At 39.0% G+C, this 21,120-nt stretch overlaps 3 protein-coding genes across 4 annotated transcripts in view; 1 reads left to right on the forward strand and 2 right to left on the reverse strand.

The window, feature by feature from the left end:
- The window catches only part of B3GALNT2 (beta-1,3-N-acetylgalactosaminyltransferase 2), a 31,383-nt gene extending 23,383 nt beyond the window's left edge, over positions 1-8,000 (forward strand). For both annotated transcript variants that reach the window (XM_049831542.1, XM_049831543.1), the window contains exons 8-12: positions 207-390; positions 2,051-2,176; positions 6,601-6,760; positions 7,162-7,218; positions 7,610-8,000. In XM_049831542.1, coding sequence (XP_049687499.1) covers positions 207-390; positions 2,051-2,176; positions 6,601-6,760; positions 7,162-7,218; positions 7,610-7,744 — 662 coding nt within the window. In that variant the 3' untranslated portion in view covers positions 7,745-8,000. The remainder of the gene's footprint in view (positions 1-206; positions 391-2,050; positions 2,177-6,600; positions 6,761-7,161; positions 7,219-7,609) is intronic.
- GGPS1 (geranylgeranyl diphosphate synthase 1) overlaps positions 1-21,120 on the reverse strand; it is a 407,079-nt gene that overhangs the window by 340,549 nt on the left and 45,410 nt on the right. The window lies entirely within an intron of this gene.
- TBCE (tubulin folding cofactor E) overlaps positions 8,722-21,120 on the reverse strand; it is a 30,298-nt gene continuing 17,899 nt past the window's right edge. Inside the window, exons 8-17 of the mRNA XM_049831541.1 lie at positions 16,169-16,245; positions 15,798-15,893; positions 14,291-14,355; positions 14,136-14,200; positions 13,499-13,651; positions 12,606-12,759; positions 11,963-12,031; positions 10,786-10,845; positions 9,346-9,437; positions 8,722-9,094 (exon numbers count right to left, since the gene is read on the reverse strand). Coding sequence (XP_049687498.1) covers positions 9,002-9,094; positions 9,346-9,437; positions 10,786-10,845; positions 11,963-12,031; positions 12,606-12,759; positions 13,499-13,651; positions 14,136-14,200; positions 14,291-14,355; positions 15,798-15,893; positions 16,169-16,245 — 924 coding nt within the window. The 3' untranslated portion in view covers positions 8,722-9,001. The remainder of the gene's footprint in view (positions 9,095-9,345; positions 9,438-10,785; positions 10,846-11,962; positions 12,032-12,605; positions 12,760-13,498; positions 13,652-14,135; positions 14,201-14,290; positions 14,356-15,797; positions 15,894-16,168; positions 16,246-21,120) is intronic.

Raw genomic sequence — 21,120 nt, forward strand, 5'->3', positions numbered from 1 at the left:
CTTATGCAAAAATATACTTCTTTGCTGTTCTGCAACTTTTAACATTTCACAGAAATTTTAAAATTAATTGCAGGATTTTCATAACCCCATTGAGTTGAACAGTTCTTCAGATTCATTTTGTGAGTATGTTGTGTATGATCCAAGAGAAACGTGAAATAGTATGTAGGTATGCATCTTTGTTTAATGATGGGTGCTGTTTCTTTCAGAAGGTGATGCTCTATTAAAAAGCCTCCATACTCGCCCAGAAAGGTTTACAAGTCACATAAAAAATCTTGAAAAAGAAGATGCTTTATTGAAGGAAGAAAGTGGTACCTATGACGATATTGTTTTTGTAGATGTTATTGACACTTACAGAAATGTTCCAGCCAAACTGCTGAACTTCTACCGATGGTACGTTAAAAGTATTTTCTCTGAGGAATGTTGCTGTTTGTAGTGCAAGATGATCCAGCATGTTACATTATCTGACAGGCGCCATGAAATACATACCTTATATGATTTACTTCATTAAGTTATATTTCTTTCTCTCAATTTTGGGGGCATGTAGTGAGTAAAATAACAGGATCTATATTTCTTGAATGCTGACCCTTGGTGCCTCAAATAAGCATAAGGCAAGACAGGCTTCTGCTCTCAGAGCCCAGGTGTAAGAATTTTCACGTCTCCTTGTAATTTCTTTTAATTTGTTTTGGACTGAAAACTAGAAGCTTTAGCCTTTTAAAGGATGGCTTTTGGCCAGCTTGTATACCTAAGTGTTTCAGTTTGTAGCCATTGACTCTTGTCCTGTCACTGGGCACCACTGAAAAGAGCCTGGCTCCATCTCTTTACACCTTCCCTTCAGGTATTTATATACATTGATGAGCTCCCCCGAGCCCTCTCTTCTCCAGGCTCAACCTCTCTCAGCCTTTCCTCATAGGAGAGATGCTCCAGGCCCTTAATCCTTGGTGGCCCTTTGCTGGACTCTCCACCCAGTATGCCCATATCTCTCTTTTACTGAGTAGCCAAAGACTGCATGCTGTACTCTACAGGAGTAGGGGAAGGATAGGAAGCTTGTGTACAGGGGGGACCGAAGGCTGGGAGGAAGAATTTTCATAGTGTATTACATTGTCTGTGGTGAATCTAATACGTTATTACCTCTAATTTGCAATTCTTTCCGTTACTCTGAGACAACTGTTTCAATTAATTGATGTTGCTGTGGAGTAAGAAATATAGCTCACAGTTTTAGTTGCTTGCAAGATAATGCTCTTATTTAACAAATTTCATGGTTATGAATGTAACTGAAAAACTGAACCATGCTTTCAGTTCTAAAAAGGGAGTTTAAATGTCAACACTTAGATCTTTGTGATAATTTCCTACAGGTTAGCAATTTTTTCAAAATTTAGTAATAAAAGGCTTAAGGAAAATGACTTTCTTATTAAGAGAAATTACCTTTAAAATCAATGTTTGTTAATTGACCCAGGAATAATCCCTAGCCTCTTAAGCTTCTTGGGTTGTTTTACAAGTGACAGTTATTCAACTATTTCAGACAATTAAAGATTACTTTTTTCATATTTGAAGGGTGTTTTACTGAGAAAGAGTAAGTACTAAGTTGTTTCCACAGATGTTTCTTACAACCTTCTACAGTTGTATTGCCCTTGAACTGACTGTCTCATCCTGAAGAGTAGGCTACTGACATGTAGCCACTGGCTTTTAACAGCTGTGCTGCCATCATCAGCAGGGATTCATACCCATATGAGGTCCATACTGTTTAAGACTAGTTCATTAGTAAATCCACCATCTGTCCTGGAGAACAAAACTTCAAGTTTGTTTTCTTCAGCTCATACACAAATCCATGTTGTAAGATCATCATAGGATGCAGCTCCATCTCCTTTCTATAGGACAAGCAGTCAGCCTTTGTCAATAGGGCAAATGTTTAAAAGTCAAGGGTAGGAAAGCCATTCCTTCCCTCTTCCCTCCCCCTCTGCTTCCCCAAAAAACCCCTGTGGAGTGTTCTGTTGCCTAACTGTAGTTTGTGGGCTGCAGCTCAGCATCTCATCGCTTTTCTTTTTGGCTACAGGACAGTTGAATCAACGAGTTTTGATTTGTTGCTGAAGACAGATGATGACTGTTACATTGATTTGGAGGCTGTTTTTAACAGGATAATGCAGAAAAAATTGGACAGGCCAAACATTTGGTGGGGAAAGTGAGTTGTTTTTTTTAACTTGTCTTTAAGAGATACCATGTCTTTAGTGAACAGTTTACTACTATAAGTCTGTTTTCATGTGAGTTCCCTTTTTCTGCCTGTGGAAGCTAGTTATAAAAAGCAGGACTTTTGTATGTGTAGAACTTTGAATGTCAGAATACAGAAATCAATCCTTTACAATAGCTTTCCAGAGTGTGCCTTTACAATGAGTTGAACTTGCTGAATATTTTACCTAGTTTTAAAATGTGTTTTATGTCTTTGTCGTGGTACTTAAGTAAATAAAAGTATTCCAGCGGTACAGTAAAGTTAAAAGGCAAGTACATACTAGAATTGTAAACATTACTTTTTTTGAAGCCACTGTGATTTTTTTGTGTGGGCTTGAGGAAGTGGGGTAAACAGGAGAAATAAAATTGCCTTTATAGCCTGTACTTTATTTTGAAGGCTGTGAATGACAGGGATTGCTACCCATTTTGCTGCTGTCTGAAATGGTAGATCTGATTCATGAATTCAAGTTAAGTTCCCCAGCCTGTATTATTACACTTGTGAATAACTAGGAGGATCAAAATAGCCCAGCTCTTCCCTTCCATCCATGGAATGCATTGCTATGCAGGTATAACATCCAATATAGCAGAAATGCTACGCTGCTATAAAATTCAGTATAGCACAACGGTACGATGTGTCTTCCTGTTGCCATCTTCTTACTGAAGAAAAGCTGGCCTTTGCTGCTAAAGGTGTCTTGCTTCACAAATCTGGTACTGACTTGATCACTCGTAGGGTGCTTTAATAAGGTGTGTGGAAGTGTGTGTGTGTGTGTGTGTGTGTTGAAGTGTGTGTCATAGCTGGCTATCTTGTGATGATCTCAAAGATCTGAGTGGTGGGCATGTGTTCTCTAGCCTGTACAAAACCCCTGATTGCCTGATGCCTGTTAAATTTTCTTGGGATTACCTTTACCACAAGGCAAGGCTAATAGCGAAGGTAAGATAGGTTCATTCTAGCAATGTAAAAGGTTGGGAACTTGGTGACAAGATGGAAACCAACTTGCAAAAGGAAAAACAGTACTAGGTGTAAGCTGCCTGGGCTGCTGTTCCAGCTGATGTAGGGAAAGCTCTTCTGGAGCATGTTCTTGGCTGTAACAGCTGAGGATATGATACCAAAGAGATTGCCCTCCTTCTCCCTGGTGTCCCCACCGATGCAATGGTGGGTGTCCCTCCTTCTGTGTTGCTGCCTGCCATGGGCCTGCTCCTTGGCCAGAGTGTTCTGGTTATGTGTTCAGTTTTGTGGGTAACGACTGAGTGTACAGGAGTCTTCTGAGTGGTTTGTGGGGATCCTTCCAAGCTCTCCTACCTTTCAACTCCATGACATCTTGTATATTTAGACTTGAGCATTGGTGAAAGTGCAAACGAAATGCTGCTGGGCTTCTCTGAGAGCTGATTCTGGTGTGTGCAGACCTTAACTTCCTGAGCAGAAGGTTAATATATCTGGCCTTTGAGGTGACTTTATGGATGGTCTCCCTTCCTTCTGTTCCTCCGAGCATGTGTCTGAGAACTCAAAGTTTGCATTCTTCACCTAGACCTTATTAAGCTCTCTCTAGTTCAGACAAGTTTCTTGTTGTTGTCTGGTGTTCCTTATAATCTGTTAATAATTAATTCCTGTATTCTTAGAGAAACTTATCATTGTGAATTCTGAAATTATCACCTTGCTCTGGCAGAAACCAAGGATGAGATCTCAAGGAAACTGGGAAGGGAATGCTTTGGATTGAGCAGTACTTACACATGCTGTCGGTTAATATCCCTTTCCTGATGCCACTTCATATTGTGCAATGGTTTTGTTCATTAATTTTAAATCACCATTGAAAAAGCTTATGTAGCTAATCTAGAGCATTTCAGGACTACAGGCTGGAAAACCAAATGGTCCAGGTATCCTGCTTCAGAACTTTGGCTCATCTTGGAGAATATACTTAAGTTACTGCTGTTCTGTTCTTTTAAAAGTGCAGTCAAAAGACTAGTCACCCTCAGGCATGAGAGAGCCGTCTTTGACAGATCACTGATCATGTCTGTAAATGACCAAATTTGTGATGGGGTAGAATGTACCAAGCTGTTTGAGGGAGACTGAATCTAATATGAATGCTGTAAACGAAAAGGCAGTTCACTGAAGTTGCTTCATCTACCATGCTATGGAAAGCAGCGACAGTTCAGAATGGCACCTTTGCTTGACCTTAATTAGGCCAAAAAGAAACTTCAGATACTTGGAAGTTTTCTGTGAAGATATGTTTCATTTGTAATATGACCCCCCCCCTTTTCCTGGGACGCAAGATACGCTGTTGAGTATAACATGCTTCATGTTCTAGTAACATATTTCTAGGCTTGTGTCCTGGTTTCAGCTGGGATAGAGTTGTCTTCCTAGTAGCTGGTACAGTGCTGTGTCTGAGTTCAGTATGAGAAGAATGTTGATAACACACTGATGTTTTCAGTTGTTGCTAAGTAGTGTTTGGTCTAAAGTCAAGGATTTTTCAGCTTCTCATGCCCAGCCAGCGAGAAAGCTGGAGGGGCACAAGAAGTTGGGAGGGGACACAGCCAGGGCAGCTGACCCAAAGTGGCCAAAGGGGTATTCCAGACCATGGGATGTCATGCCCAGTATATGAACTGGAGGGAGTGGGGGCAGGGGGATCACTGCTTGGGGTCTAATGGGGCATCGATTGGTGGGTGATGAGCAATTGCACTGCGCATCATTTGTACATTGCGATCCTTTTATTATTACTGCTGTCACTTTATTAGTGTTATCATTATCGTTATTAGTTTCTTCTTTTTCTATTCTATTAAACCGTTCTTATCTCAACCCACGAGTTTTACTAATTTTCCCGATTTTCTCCCCCATCCCACTGTGGGGGGGGGGGGGCAGCGAGTGAGCAGCTGCATGGTGCTTAGTTGCTGGCTGGGGTTAAACCATGACAGCTTGCCTTAGAATAGCCATTGAATGAACTTAGGAGGATCGATAATGCTTTCTTCTGCAGACTGAAAAATTAATTTTGCCAAGTCTTGCTGTGGAAATGGTGTGTTAAGGTATCGAGTAATTGAATTCGGTTACTGACAAAAGGAACTGACAAGTTGTGCTGGGAGAGAAGAGTTGGACAAAACATCTTTTCTGTATGTCTTTAGTGACCTTTATGTAGGGGTGACATCTTCAAGTGTAAATTCGCTAATAGTCACAGTCTTCAGGTAAAGCAAGTGTGAGGTGTAGTGAAAATGCTGAAATGACTGCTGAATTATAAAAGGATTAGCAAAGCAGGTGCCCCTCAGCCTGGAGGGGCTTGCACCCTTCCTGCTGGGACTCGCTAGAGTGGAAGATACTGAGTCTGAAGTGAATTCAGGTATCAGATATGACTTTTATCTAGTTGGTGCTTTAAGATGTCAGCTTCAGCTGTGAATGTGTAGAGTCTGGTAACAGATCTGCCACTCAACTGTAATTCCTCCCTTACGGGGCTGTTGTCTCAGGTGATAATTCTTAGTAGCTCACTAAAGCTTTTAGCTGCTTGTGCTCATGGCTGAATTCAGCAATGCTTGAACCTGTTCGCAAAAAGGCGGAGAACCTGCTGCATTGATGTGCGTTATGCCGCTTAGCTGTGAGCGCCTGAAGTACCTGTAAGGTAAGGGGAGTGCAATACCAGCCTGTTCCTGAACAGGGTGGTTCTCACTGCCTGACGCAGCAGCTTAACAGGGTCCGTATGGTGCGGCAGGGTGTTAAAGCTAACTGTACCACCCCACCTGGGGATGGGAGTCAGTGTGGAGAGACTGGGCAGACAGAGAGCACTGCTGGCCTTCTGCAGGCCTCTAGTAGTATAAGTCTGACTGCCAGGAAGGTTTTTTGTAATTCAGTGATGGCAGCCTTTGTTGAACATCCACTTTGTTGAGTTTCAGTTGGAAAACAGTTTAGAGAAGGTATATAAAAAACCCAGTACTTTGCCTTGCTTCCTGGTTTTTAAGCAGCCACTGGTTTTATCAGGAAAATGGTTTGTGCAACATTGCTGTAACAGCATGCCTGCCAGAGGCACCGACTTTGTGTCGTGTTGATTAATCAAAGGGGGTTAGATACAGATGTGCTGTTACAGAACATAGGTGAGGATGCTTGCGCTTACCTGGATCAAAACCCAGCAGTGGGTGCAGACATGCTGAAGACCTGACTGTCAATGTTGCGTTTGTTTCTGCTCTGAAAACTTTCTCTTATTACCTGAGATTTGAGACCAAACAATAATTACGCTTTTCAGCTGTTGTGTTCCATTAGATGTGTGCCCTAGAGAAATAAGGCTAGGAACTTCTATTTCTTCCTCTTAATACTGTTTACTGTCAGTGTTACTTCAGTTGTTAGCAGTGTTCTTAAGTTTCATAGAGGGCTTTGTATAAACATCTCATGTCTAACATGGCCTTCAGTTTCAGACTAAATTGGGCAGTTGATCGAACTGGAAAATGGCAAGAGCTGGAGTACCCAAGTCCTGCGTATCCAGCCTTTGCTTGTGGATCTGGCTACGTCATCTCCAAAGACATTGTTCAGTGGCTGGCAAGCAACTCTGAAAGATTAAAGACGTACCAGGTAGTAAAGCGTTGGTTCAGTTTTTCTGTCTTAAGCTGGTCTCGGGGACCAGCATGTGTACTGGATGAGTTGGAAAGAACATTGCTCAAGTGTTAGCGCTGGCTTTTTGCAGTGCTTTTGGTCGCTATGCTTAGGGTCTGTTCTAGGTCAAAGCACAACTGCCTTGGACTGAGAACCTCTGGAGCGGTAATCTTGGTTTTTGTACTCTCTTAAGAACAATGTATTATCACAGAAAAGCTGGGAGAATTAATTTAACACGTCTAAAACAGTCAGACATAGCTTTTTGTGGTTACCACTTTTTACTGCTGGTACATGATGCAACTTATTCTAGTTGACAAAGTCATGTTTCTTGCTTTCCTGGTGCTAATATCTGTGGTTTTTAATTTAATGTGTTGTCTCAGGGTGAAGATGTGAGTATGGGCATCTGGATGGCAGCTGTAGGACCCAAGCGCTATCAAGTAAGTCTGAAGGAATTCTCTGATTTCTCTTTCTCTGTCAGAAAGAGAACATGCCTGTTGCTCCAAGTAGCATAAAATAGGAGAAATGTTTTTTCTTAAAAAAAAAAAAGAAAAAAAAAGGAAACAGGCATTGGATTAAAATCCAGAAAAAACTTGTGAAGATGTAGTTAAAAGAAAACACACACCCCCTCTCAGCAGCCCCCATCCCCACCCCCCCCAAGTTCTCTGAAGAGGTCTAGCAGATCAGAGAGGGACATATACCTCTACTTGGTGACCTCTGTGTGCAAAGTTTGTTGCTAGGAACGAGGAAAACCTGATTCGTGGAAGTAAAGATTGTTGAAGACTAAATTCTTTGTGAGAAAAACTATTGAAGTGGTTTTCTCTCTAACAGGATAGTCTCTGGTTGTGTGAGAAGACATGCGAGAGTGGCATGCTGTCTTCCCCCCAGTATTCTCCACAGGAACTGAGAGAGCTCTGGAGGTTAAAAGAACTGTGTGGAGATCCTTGTAGATGTGAGGAAAGATGATGGACTTGCCTTGGAAAACAGGGTAGTGTATAATGATCATGGAAAAGTGTACATTTGGATTCATTCTTGGAACAATAAGGAATCTTAAGGTATCTTTTAATGTTGGGTTTCAACTAAAGTATAACAATATTTGCACATCCCTTTTGATAATTACAAGTGGACTGATACTATTCATTTTCTATAGTATAGATGTTGATCTGACAAAAACCAAAATGTTTAAGATAAAAAATTTCCTTTTTATATTAAGTCAAAGACCTACTTGTAATTAATAAATGCACATAAGAATGCCAACTAGCCTGTCTTTTGTAAATTGAAGTACTACTGACTTAACTCAGTATAGAGCTGTACCAGGATCCAGTGGAGAGCTGTGCTCCGCACCAGGGCATCTGGTAAGTCTTGCTGCAGCAGGTTCTGTGCTGTCTGAGGGGTTGCCCTCATCTGTGCAGGGGCTGGGACAGCTAGGGGTTAGGATTTATGGTTAGTTTGTTTATACCATTGTCATTTTAGATAAAAAACCAGTATCAAAGTTTGCTTATACCAAATCTTGAAGTACTGCAAACTTGGCCTGATGAGGAGGGATTTCTGATAGCTCACTGTGTTATTAGATATGAATCTGAGTACACAAGTGAAAGTAAAATAAGACTGAGAAAGAATGTAAAATAACTAGCAATGCCTTGCAGTATGCTGAGAACTTATTTATACTGTGGTATGTTAATGCTGTTAGGGTAGAATAAAGGTCTTTCAGATTTTGACCTTAGTCTAAGGCTGTGTAGATACTTCTACAATTACTGCTGTTTCACTTTTGTTTGCTTTAAGGTCATTGGAAGTAGGCAAAAACAGAAAGAGCAAGTAGCCTCTTTCAGTTCAGCACTAATTTTGTCCTATTATAAGCAAAGAGATCACAATTAAATCATGTACTCAGATCAGTAAAATAAATTCTCACTGCTGTAGTAGGAAGGTAGTATAAAATCTTAGCAAAATGGTTACCTTGAGTTTTATTTAAATGAAGCATTTAAGCACTATTTGGTATCTCTCAAGTAAGACACTTCAGCCAAAAGCAAATGCTTTCATGGAGACTGACGATTAAGTTTAGGAGCTGAAAGTATTATTGTATAGCTCTCTGGTGCCACGTATGAAATTCACATTCTCCCATAAGTGAGCTCAGGCACAGGCTGTCCATACTGTCTGCGGGCAGTCTGTAACTCTTCTGCAATTCCGGTGCTGGCTTTTCCTTCAGTCTGTCAAGAGAATCCCTTCTTACCACCGTACTAACACACAGTCTCCATTTTCTATTGAGTAAAACTGCAAAGGCTTTAAGTCATTGTCTAGTTCAACTTCTTTTCCTTCCAGCTAGAATAAGAAAGGAAAAAACCCTGATCAGACTTAAACTGAAATCTGTTCATGTAAACTTAACTACAGATCAGGCACTTGCAGTCAGGGAGGATATGTCATATTACAGGAATGAAGTTCGGCCCTAAATTACAGCATGAAGACTGTCCTCCTCTAGTGAAATCAATTTGATTAGGTAGTAGTTTAGAACATGCTACTGACCTCTAGCAGCATGCAGTATTTTATTGTTGAATTACCCGTTTTTAACTCACTTTAGAACTTTCGTAGGACAGTTTCAGTTCTGAACCAGGAATTTTAAGTAGGCGATACAGCAATCCTTTGACCCGCTGAATAGTCATAGACTCTGTCAAGGGGGAAGAAAGAAAAGTTACTAGAAAAATGCTGCTACCACTGAGCTGTAGCAAAGTACTAGTGTTTAAACTATACTTGCTTATAGCAACAGTGAAAGGCTGTATTGCTGCTTCAGTTCTAACACTGCAATAATGTCTTTGGTACCTAAACCATACCTGCTAATATCAAATTGAAAATGGTTTAATCTCTGGTGGATAGGACAGGATATGCTACCATGGTTTAAGCGCTTTGCTCCCAATATACCAAATTAAAGTGTTATGGCTTCATAATTTACTTTTTTTTTGAGTTTGTATTTACTACATGCTAAACTAAGTGACCTTTGGGACACATACCAGTCAGGTTCTGACTACTTGCATCTGGCAACTGTTCCTTGAAGTCTTCATTAGCAGGAATTGGCTCTCCTGGCACAACTAAATGAATGTCACTGTGGAATTAGTGCCATTCTTAGAAATGATGTTATGTTAGTTCCAAAAAAACTGCCAGCAGTGTTGTAGAGTGGTTTATATTATGAAGTCAGTTACATGAAGGGATATTTTTTGTAATGGATCTTGAATGAGTAAATGTAGTTTGTTCCAGAGGTGATAACTGTGTTTGCAATAGATATACTCAATATTTTGGTTGAACTTTCACTTCTTTTGAAGCTTTATCTAAAGGCACAGCAATAGTGAGTTATTCCTGTAATACCACACATTGTACTTAGACAGATATTTTTCTATCAAACATTTTTGTAAAAGCTATATCTATCTGATTTTATGCAACTTGTGATAATAAATGTGATTATTATTTTAGAATAAAGCTTGAGTAAGTCTTTTCTCTCAGACTCCATTCTACTACATCTTTCCAAAACATCAGTTTGATTTAGAACAAAGTCTATTCATTCTAGTCTCCCTACAGGCACTAAAACTTAAAAAGACAAATTTGATACAGGTCAGAATTAGATTTCTAACTTAATGTATTAGATACCAGACCTCAGTATCTAGAACTGTGGACTACTTAGTTGGCTCTTACAACTTCATATTCTTGTTACTTGGTTAGCACATCCACTAGATTTCATACCAGTTAATTAGCCTTTGATTGCCTCAGACACATCGATCATGAAACCAGCAGCAGAGGTCATAAGACAAGCATCAGCTTCAAGCTGGACTGAAAGTAAGCATGAAGGTCAGAAAAATAATTACTTTTTCCAACAATTTCTACTTTTGTCATTTCTTTACATGACGGAGGCTTCAGGGGAGAATCTTCAGGAGCTGACAAAGCCAGAGGCAGCTGCCATTCTTTAATACAGTTATTTGAAAAGGAGCTACAAATCAACTGCTTACACACGAGCCAAGACTTCTTACCTGGTAGCTTTTTCTCTACTGGCTTCTGTTCGGGTTTCTCAGGACACTTAATTGTCAAAGCTTAAGGAAGAACAGTGAGGCATTAGTGAGTGAACGTTAAACCCTGTTCTGTCAGGAGTACAGAGTCTTTCTAGTCTGTTTTTATTACAAATTGTTTCCCCTAGCTCAGCCTGATCTTCCTTAAAAAAAAAAAAAAAAAAAAAAAAAAAAAAAAAAAAGGATGTAGCCTGTATCTGAACAGATAAGGTAGCGTTTAGTCATTCCCTGAAAAATTAGAAGTAATTTTATGAAAATTATCAAGTTTTTATTCATCTTTGGTAAATTAGGGAAAAGGTTTTAAAAGTGACTCCCTAATACTTAACATGTTTTTTTGGTCAAAAGGAGTATTTACCTGAAAATGCTTAATTTCTAGTTAGCTTTTTAAAATAACCTGCAGTAAAATGGGAACTGCTTACTCAGTTTAAAGCAGGTTTTTGACCCTCACTATCTCAAAAGGACTTGTACAAACACATTTTAAGGAAGTTATTAGCCTAATTCTTTTACAGAGATTAAAAGACTGATCCTTAAAAAAGGTTTCTATTATGTCTAGCCAACTACCTTCCTTGTTCTATTTAGTCTTCCACCTAAATGCAATAGAATGTAATGCCTTAAAATACTATTTTGCCCATGGAGTAAAAAAAAGGTTCAGTTCTTCTATCAACTGGGAAACAAAGCTAAGTGAATTTGTAAGTCTGGGATGTAACCTAGTTTAAATGTGTAGACAGCCCCAATACCAAAGCTACTGCTATTTTTCTTGACTGCCTTAAAATTAAGAAGCTATTTAAAAAAAATTTATCAGAAAACAGCACAGCCATTGAGGTTAAAAATCTCAAATGTCTTCTGTAGAGAAGCCATTCACACTGTCAGAATGGAGTATTGATCACCGCTATTCTCCATTAAGTCTTAATTAAGAAAATCATTTGGCTTGGGTTCAGGGGGAAGTGAGATACAGCACACAGAAGCAGGTATCTAGTCAAACTCATCACTACACAGTTCAGAGAAGCAGAATTACAAGCTGGAACTCTGACATTTCAAAGGCTTTTGAACCTTTTGTTCTCCATATACACCCGGGAAGCACTAAGCTTGTAAAATATCTTAAATGGAGAAGGAACAATTTTGACCATTTCTGGCCTCTTACTCAGAAGCTGATTTTTCAGAGTCAAAGGCTGTCGTCCCTTCAGTTCTCCTTCTTCAGGTGCACCATACTCTGTGTGAAGGAAAGTGCAGATAGACATGAACCCTTCAAAGACTAAACCTCAGCAGTAGACCCAAGAGCACGGTGGTGTTGGGTCAGGCGTGAGCCTGCTGCCTCAGTTCACTCGGCAGCTGGGATACCAAGCATACAAAGTGGTAGGCTCCTGCAACACCAAGCGCTGCAGGCACGAGCCTTCATCAACTGCTAGAGCATTTAGGAGGGTGTACAGGCACATGGGATGGGGTGGAGCAGGTGACAGGCACATCGAGGTGCTGCTTAGGATGCCCACTTTAAAGAAGCCCCAGGTGGAGACAGCCACTGCCTGCTCACCAGTAGAGTTATGGGGCAGATACTCAAAGGTGTCACCCGGGAGGCAGCAGTGCCCAGAGGGGTGCAGTACTATGCAGCTGCCCCATGGAAGCAAAAGCCATTTGCGCACAGGCCTGCCAAAGGGTGGGCTTTCCTGAGGCAGCAGAAGCACATGGAAAAAACATCAGGGGGAAGGAAAACTGAAGAGAGACCGAACCAGTGCTACTGCAGTGCCAGAAGTGAGGAAATGCTAATTTTACTGTACTTTTGTACTTACTAAGACAAAGCGATGGGTATCTGGGATGGGCAGCAAGAAATTCTTCACTTGGTTTGTTTTTCTCTGGGTTCCAGTTCCCACCAGCTGCTAGCCAGTCATTTCCAAATATTTTGCGATAATCAAGCTCTGCTCCTTTTCTTTCAGCAGGAAGGATCTGTACTGGCACAGGAACGGCACGTAATGTAATTATACGACTTTCCAGAGAAGAAAATCTAATTAATGACACTGACTCCTTGCTCTCACTTGGGTGTTCAGTATGTTCTAATGCAACCAAGAATCTTACAAACCCCATCCCCAAGTACTGACTGACCCATATATTCAGTACATTTTAAAGCTATTAAAAACCTTACAACGCCCACCTCCATGTACTGACCAATCCATAAATGAATAGCTAAGCAAAGATGTTACTGCATATGATGATGCAAGGAGGTTTTTTGTAGATATGGAACAGAGCCTGCTTCTGCTCTCTTTTATGATAAATGTTTGCTGAAAGTTTGATTTGGTTTAGATAATGCTATTCTTCTATTACAGAAGGCAAATGCTTGTATTACTGTCAGTGAAACAGATTCAACTATGCTGCTTTTTCTTTTTTTTTTTTTTGCCAGAGTATGGTTTTACTAACAGTCCTGCAACTTCAACACAATTCAGGCACTTGAAAAAAACCACCATTCCTCCATCTTGTCCTCGTCCCCACTGAGTCAGCACCGTTCACAAACAGGGCTGGGTCTTGTAGCCTTACAGCATGCCCCATTGACTAGGTGATGGAATAGTCATCACTTTACTTTTCCTGCGCCCAAACAAACAGTAGTCTTAAAAGAAACTGAAAACAATTCCTCAGGTAATGATTTAATGTTTTTCTCCAGACTCATGCAATTTGTTGAAGTATCACGTACCTCAGACTTGTTCAAAACCTCCAGTTGACTTATCTTGGCAATAATTAGCTGTCTCAGGGTCTCTGGGTTCTTCTCTGTGTCCATGAAAGGGTTATTGTGACACTGCAGTGACTGCAAACTCGACAGTTTATCAAGCTCATTGATAGATGACCACTGAAATGGAAGAGAACAGTCTTTGGAGGAAACATAAAACATACTTCATTTCAGAACAATACACAATAACATTGACTTTTGCTGTACAACGACCATGACTGAAACTATTCTTTTGGTCAGCAGAACCAAGAACTTTCATCCTGTTCATTTAGCCAAGAAAAAAACCCTGCATTATATTTAATTAAGTTAAAAAAAATAAGCAAACAAGGAACTACTCAGCATTTTAGATCATTAGAATTCTGCGAGAGGAATCATGAGGTAGCAGAGGGATATGACTAGCTACCATAAACATGTTTAACTGAGATGTTAAGAAATGTTTTTAAATTTTTAAATTATGCCTCTGTGTTGATGAAAGTATTCAATAGTTACCTCAGGATCTTACACATATGATCAAAGAAATTTTTTAAAAAAAACAATTTGCAAGTTACTCTTAAGGAAAGATACGTGTATTTACAAAATGTGAAACTATCACAATCTAACCTACCTGTGATATTTTATTGTCATTTATTGCAAGGCGTTTTAGTGAAGGAAACATTTTAGTCTTGCATCCTAGGAAAGAGAGTAAGTTTATTTAAAGTTTTCACTATTGTCTTGTAAACAGAATTACAAAGCTATAAATAAATTACTCCTTTTACATACCAAATCCAGCATCAGGAAAGTATATAGAAGATATTCCAGTGTTTCTAAGTATTAGCTGTTCTAATCTGAAATTTAATAGATACAATGATTACTGTACATGGTACAGGAATTTTTTTGTAAAGAAATACTACCTCAGTTCCTTTTTACACAAAGATCTAATAAACTTTTGACATGATGCATAATCACTGACAAATGAACAGCAGCTTCACAGACAGTACCCAGACTTCAGCAGAGTGTTCAGGGAATAAATTTTTCAGACAATAAAGTGCAATAATTTCAAGCTTTCAAGATGGCTACTGGATTTAAACTGTGTGATTTTCCAAACAATTTTTTTAAATAGCTGGTGGCTAATTAAAATCATGGCTGCTATTCTGGTGTACAGTGCAAGATAATAATTCTGCAAATAGCAAAACTGTCATATTAGTCCCACAATTTTCCGGTCACTAACTGTTGTGCTTAAGGAACACACACCCACTTTCCCTGGATGGTAACCCCAAAGCAAGGAATCGTAGCTCAAGCCTGTAACTACCATAAAAAAAGCTGCTATTGAGAGTACAGTAAACCAGAACAATCTGTGTAAAGGGTATTGCCACAGACATTCTTTTGAGAAAGCAGAAATACATTTACCCAATGCAGTATGGGGATTATACTGTTTGGGGTTTTTTGTTGTGCTTCAAATTAAAAAAAACAAAAACCAAAACCAAAACCAAACATCTCTTTCAAAGTCTTTAAGCCACCCCAAAAAAGCACTGAAACTTCCAAAAGAGTGCGTGTGCAGAGGAAGTGCCACGCACCTCTACCAGTCAAGTAACAACAGTAACCTTCTCCATAGTTAATAATCAAGAGCAGATAACAGAGGCAGGGAAGAATTATCACCACCACACTTCACCTCCCTCCAACCCCTCTTTGTTTTGCTTTCTTTACAAAGGACAAATAAGTAGGCACCAGGGGTGTAAAGTGGTCGTGGCAAGCGTCCATCACCAGCGACCTTTAGCCTGTCAGCCTCAGGAGTGACACCTTCCAACAAACTGCCCAACGCCTTTCTGCAGGCTCCAGCGACCCCGAGATGGCTGTGCTGCTGCTGCTGAACCTGCATTACACTGTCATGGTCAGAAAACTGTTCCTAAGAAACAACTTCCGTAGCTCCTTTGCTTTGCCACTGCATACCAACTCTACAGTCCTGTCATCTTGGATAAAACCCTGTGCATACTAATATACAAAGAACTTAATAATGTGATAAATCACTTCCCTTGCACAAGTATATAATGAAAACCTAATAACATACATACAGCTTAAGAATGTTTTACCATACAACAAAAATAAGATTAGATTAAAATAGCTCCATTAAATAATTCAGTTACTCTCCTCAAGATGGCAAAATGCCTCCATTTCAAGATTCCATAAATCTTCCATGCAAAATCAAAACTACCATATTTCAGTCAACAAAGACTATGGAGATGAACAGCCAAGGACAAAGAATTCCCAGCAAATTTATTTTAACAGCTACCTGGGGAGATGTGCTATTAGATGCAGCTGATTTCCATCCAGTAACTGGTTGTCTGAAAGGTCCAGCAACTTCAGGGTCTGCAGGACATTATCAGGCCTGCCACAGTGGGGAAAAAAAAACCCCAACCGAACACAAACACAGAACATTTGAAGTTATTTGTTAATGAAAACACTAGTTTTCTAAGTACGTAACTGCATGCAAATGATTGTGTGCATTTGTAAATGTTTTGAAGTACATCACGTGAAGTTTGCATTGTTTATTTTACAATTACGTCATGGTGATGTAAACATTACAGGAATGTAACTTTATCTGCTATGTAATTTTGCAATACATCAGTCACAAACGACTGACTGATATTATACCCATCTTACCTTTCCAAAACTGTAATATTATTAGAAGTAAGGTACAATTCTTCAAGTGCTGGCCATCCTGGAGCACAAAGAAGAACCTAAGAGCAAAACTTCATTTAATATAACAAAAGTTGGGAAAAATTATTCCAGAAATTATACTTTATGCAGATTTCCTCAGAACACCTTCAGAACAAGCCAGAGCTCCCCCAAACAGGGAAACAAGTATTACGGATTGCCTAGCTCTCCCTTTCTTCCGGCTGGCTCTTTCCTGTGTCTGGATCTACAAGCACAGATGACATCAAAGGAGTTCTGCACAGTCACAGGATTTACAGTTCCAGGCTTGAGGCTAGCAACTCATCTACCTCAGACTGTGTGACCTGGAAACTGAGTTTATTTTATTCAGTGTTGTAGGGTTCAATTAGATGGAACTTAGTTACTGGGCCTGAAAGTAGCTCATGGTCGCAAGAGCGTTCCAGACACCTTTAGAAAAGGCCTTGAACAGAATAAACAAGAAGATAGAAGAAGAAAGATCCCAATTAGAAAAACACAGGTGCACATTCCACGATAAAGGGAACTTGGCACAAACAACCTCAATTCAGGGGCTTATCTTGACCAATTGGACTGAGACAAGTTTCGCGTGCTCTAGTTAACATAGCCAATTATGTCCTGTGTTTATGCGCATGTACAGAGCGAGTATAACTAACTGTATCTTATGTTTATATGCGTGGACAGTATCGATATGACCAATCACATTTTATGTTTGTGCGCGTGGACACCAAATGCTTGCATGCAGCAGCCAATCGGAGCTTCTGGGCAACTTAGAGAATTGTATAAGAATGATCAGCTAGGCTCAATAAAGTGGCGACTTTAATCATCATATTGGGGTTCCACCGTCTGGGCCTCACATGGAATAACCCTAAACCCTACAAGTGGGGTTGGAGTGATGAGATTTTCCCTATGATGAAGTGAGGAAATGGCAGTACATAATCGACTGCTAATGGTTCTGGAACTTCTGCACATCTCATTGGCTATGGCAGACTTTTAAAATTTCTTAATTTATCGGAGCTTGAAGGCTTCTCTGTCATGGGACTGTGCCAGCACACAAAACCACTAAAACCCAAGAATTGCATTAAGTCAGCACATATCCTGAAGTTTTCAAGTACTCTGAAGAAAACAAATTAGTTCAAAAAGGCTACAAATTGAACAAAGATGCATTTAAATCTTATGTCCTGAAATTACTTTAAAATTATGATTTTACTTTATAAAGATTTATTTTTTACAAACATCTACAACAGATAACACAACTTTTAAAAATAAACGTTTATTACAAAGCAATAGAAAATGCTGGCATAAACCCCAGTTTTGTGGGCAATTGTGACAGTGTCAAAAAATATGCAGTTTTAGCAAATGGGAGTTCCATAAGCACTGGAACTGGCTGGGTTTCTACAGGTTTGTGCCTCCGAGTCGCAAATTATTTTTTTCTCTGAGGTTTTTCTTGTGTGTATTCTCCAGAGGCAAATCAAGTGTGAGCTCATCCTGCTACTCCTTCCTTGGTTAGCAAACTTAGAGGGGCTCTTTCTTCAATCTACATTTCTATTTTCTTGGAACCTGTAGGTAATAAGTTATTTTTAAGCCCCCACCTGTTTTCAAAATGCGTTTGTAACTGGCTAGCAGATTCAAAGTTTTTGAAATGCAAAACCACAGATGTACACACGCACAGCATAATTGCCTAAGGCTTGTTTTAAAGGAGGTTACAAAGGTTACAAAGCAGTGAAGGTCAGAGATCTGGACAATCAAATTCAATTTGTTATGTATATAGCTAACTGATTCTCCTATAAATGTCCACTATCCTACACACCAAAAAGCCTCCTTTCATCAACTATTCTTCATCCTCTCCATTACAGCTGTATGAAGTTATACAGCTGGATGTATAACTGTCTCATTATATATACAATATGAAATATTAACACTGAGATCTCTTCAAGTGTGGGCATATGATTTGGGGCTCAACTGCTTCACACCAAAAAATACGAAGCTTCATCCTGCTGCTGTTGCAAATATTCTGGTAAAGAAATCAAAATTTAATCACATAGTAGAGTTAGGTTTGATTAAGAAGTAACATTGTGAAGCATAATGTATAGGATTGTTAAGTTTGAGATGTAGGCATCGAAACTTTACAAACTGTGTTATGTATGTGTGACTATAGGAACCTTAATACTGTTAAAGTTTGAAATAGCTAACCATAGAAACCTCACCAGGAAGTTACTGTTTTTTCTATGTTTTGTTTCAAGAAACTAAGGAAACAGTCACGGACACCAGTTTGCTGCTTGGAAACCCCCTTATCCTTCCCATCTTGATTTGAGTATCGAAGATTCCAATCAGTAGAGATAAGTGTAACTGACCAATGATTGTTCTTAAATAAGAATATGGTTAAGGTTATATAATCAAAGGACCAATCATTATAAAGGTTAAATTTAAGAACAAGCATAGTATGCATTTTTATGTAAAGAGCTTATGTCACAATGACCTGACAGAAAAAGTCTATAAAAACTGATGGATTTTGATACTAAGTTGGACACGCCTTTGGAGGAGCGATCCCCCGTGTCCCCAGCGCTGCGATAAACGAAGTGCCTGCTTCTGAACTTCACATTGGTGTTAAGGAGTTTTATTCTGGATTTTGGTAACACTGCCATATCTGCAACACATGTAAACTTATAAATTCAGATACTTTTCCTGCTCCAGAGCAAAAGCAGGACACACCAATATTTTATCTCTGTAATTTGGATAGTGTTTCCCTATGTCAACAAGACAGATCAAAATAGTTTATCTATCAGTGATGAAGAAGCATGAAAAGAAGCCTGCACAGTCAAGAGAAATTAGGTGCATGTTCACTACAGAGAACCTTTGGGGGATTCCCCCACAAAAGCCCTGCGTTGTGATGGATGGAATAGAAAAACTGCACAAAACTGAAGTATCAGAAGACTTTTCAATAGACTGACCAAATGACTAGAAAATTGCCAAAACCAAATGACAGTCATATCACAATTCTAAGAAACTCAAATTGCTGAATTTTCAACAGTTGCTTAAAACAGCTTCCATACAGAAACAAAAGTTCACAGGTCTGAAACCGAATTAACATTCAGGAAAGATCGGGGGCTTGTTGTGGATAGCTGGTGGGGAGGTTGGGGTGACTAGCCAGTGGAGTAGCCACTGCTGATCAAAAAACTGAAATCCAAGACCTATTGCAAAAGAAATAAAAACAAGAAACAATTGTCACCATGTAAGTCCATGATGTTCCTGTATTTTTAGCCTCTTTATCCCAGGAAGCAAATAACATAAATGGGAAAGGCACAAAGAAGCTTAACAAGAATCATCAAAGCTATGAAACAGAGAGTAGGTATTCTCAGTTACTTGCATATAAAATATTGGGAATTATTCAATGAAATGATCAGGCAGCAAGATCAAAACCCAAAAAGGATATTTTTTCATACAGCACATAATTAAACTGATGTTAAAAGATGTGGATATAAAAATTTTCAAATGTGTTCTTAATATAGTTAGATAAACCATGAAACAAAAAATCCACAAGTATTAATTAAATACAGATATATAGTCTCCAGCTCAGGAAGCCCCAGAATTTCAGATTACTTTATAAGAAGCTCGTACCATATGCTTGCCCTTCGCCAAGAATTTTTCCCAACTACCTGCTACTTGCCAGTGTCAGAAACATGATCCTGCACCTCTGCTCTAACCCAGATTTTTCTTTCACCCTGTATAATAGTAGATTATTTTATAAATATAAGTTCCTAGTTTGAAAACAGAATGACAAACATAACATTATGATCTAAATGCTGAATAAGAAAAAATGGTTTTGGAGCCATAAATATGAATTCATTACTCTCAAATGCATTAATTAAATTTCTAAGTCAATGGTTTCTAATTGTAAGACATTTACAGGACATCTTTCCCCCTTGAAGTTTATATATTACATTTTGAATAATCAATTGACAATTATACAGTAATAAACTTTTAAAATGATATATTAATAGACATCTCAGATGTATTTAGATATATACACATAATATACTAATGAAAGAACTTTTTGGAAAACTGATGCTCAAAGCATGTAAATGTGGAGTTACACAGAACTGCAGAACAGTTGAGCATGTCCCTCTACTGTGAAAAATATTAGAAAACAGAGGAGGAACAAATGAAAAAAACACCACAAGTCTGCTCTTCTTTAAAACTGTCCCATGCCATATATTCTTACATATGGCAATAAGTCATTTTGAAATGCTGTTCACCATTAAATTGTTTTAATTTTAATTAAAACATTTCCAGGATTTTCAGACTTTGCTTATATTCCCATTGACAGTCACCATATTTCTCTTTTGCCTGGATCATATTCATTATTATTTTCTATTAAAAAGTTGACTTTTCCAAGTAACTCCCCATATACCTTAAGCAGTAACATTTTCAAGTGGTTTGTTCACAGATTATTAATGTCAGGTAGGTCTCTTTATTTTTTCCCTTTTGTTTGGCTGCTGTGGAACACCACTTTTAAGCACAGGCTTATGTCTCCCCACTTATAAAGGAATGAATCAAGCAAATTTCAATTTTATAAAAAAAAAAGATTTCGGAACCAAAAATGTCTTTATCGCCTATGATGAATCGTCAGCTAGAGCAGACTTTCAAAAGCAAATGCAAAAGCTACGTAATTTTAAACTGCTCCGACTAACCTGGAGCTTCTCTCTTGAAGGCTAACCCTAGAGAGCTCTAATCTGCCTGAAGCAATGGCTCCAACCAGCCTTTCGGCCACCCTGGTATGGTGGAGAGCTGCTGGCAGCTGCCAACATTTTAAACACCACAATGCACAGATTTACTCTGATGAGCACTAGACGACAATTAAAGTGTTTGTAGCCACTTAATTCTTCCATTCACTTCCCCATTCATATTGCTGCTCTTATGGAAGG

Source organism: Accipiter gentilis, chromosome 28, assembly GCF_929443795.1.
Source record: "Accipiter gentilis chromosome 28, bAccGen1.1, whole genome shotgun sequence".
Taxonomy (NCBI): Eukaryota; Metazoa; Chordata; class Aves; order Accipitriformes; family Accipitridae; genus Astur; species Astur gentilis.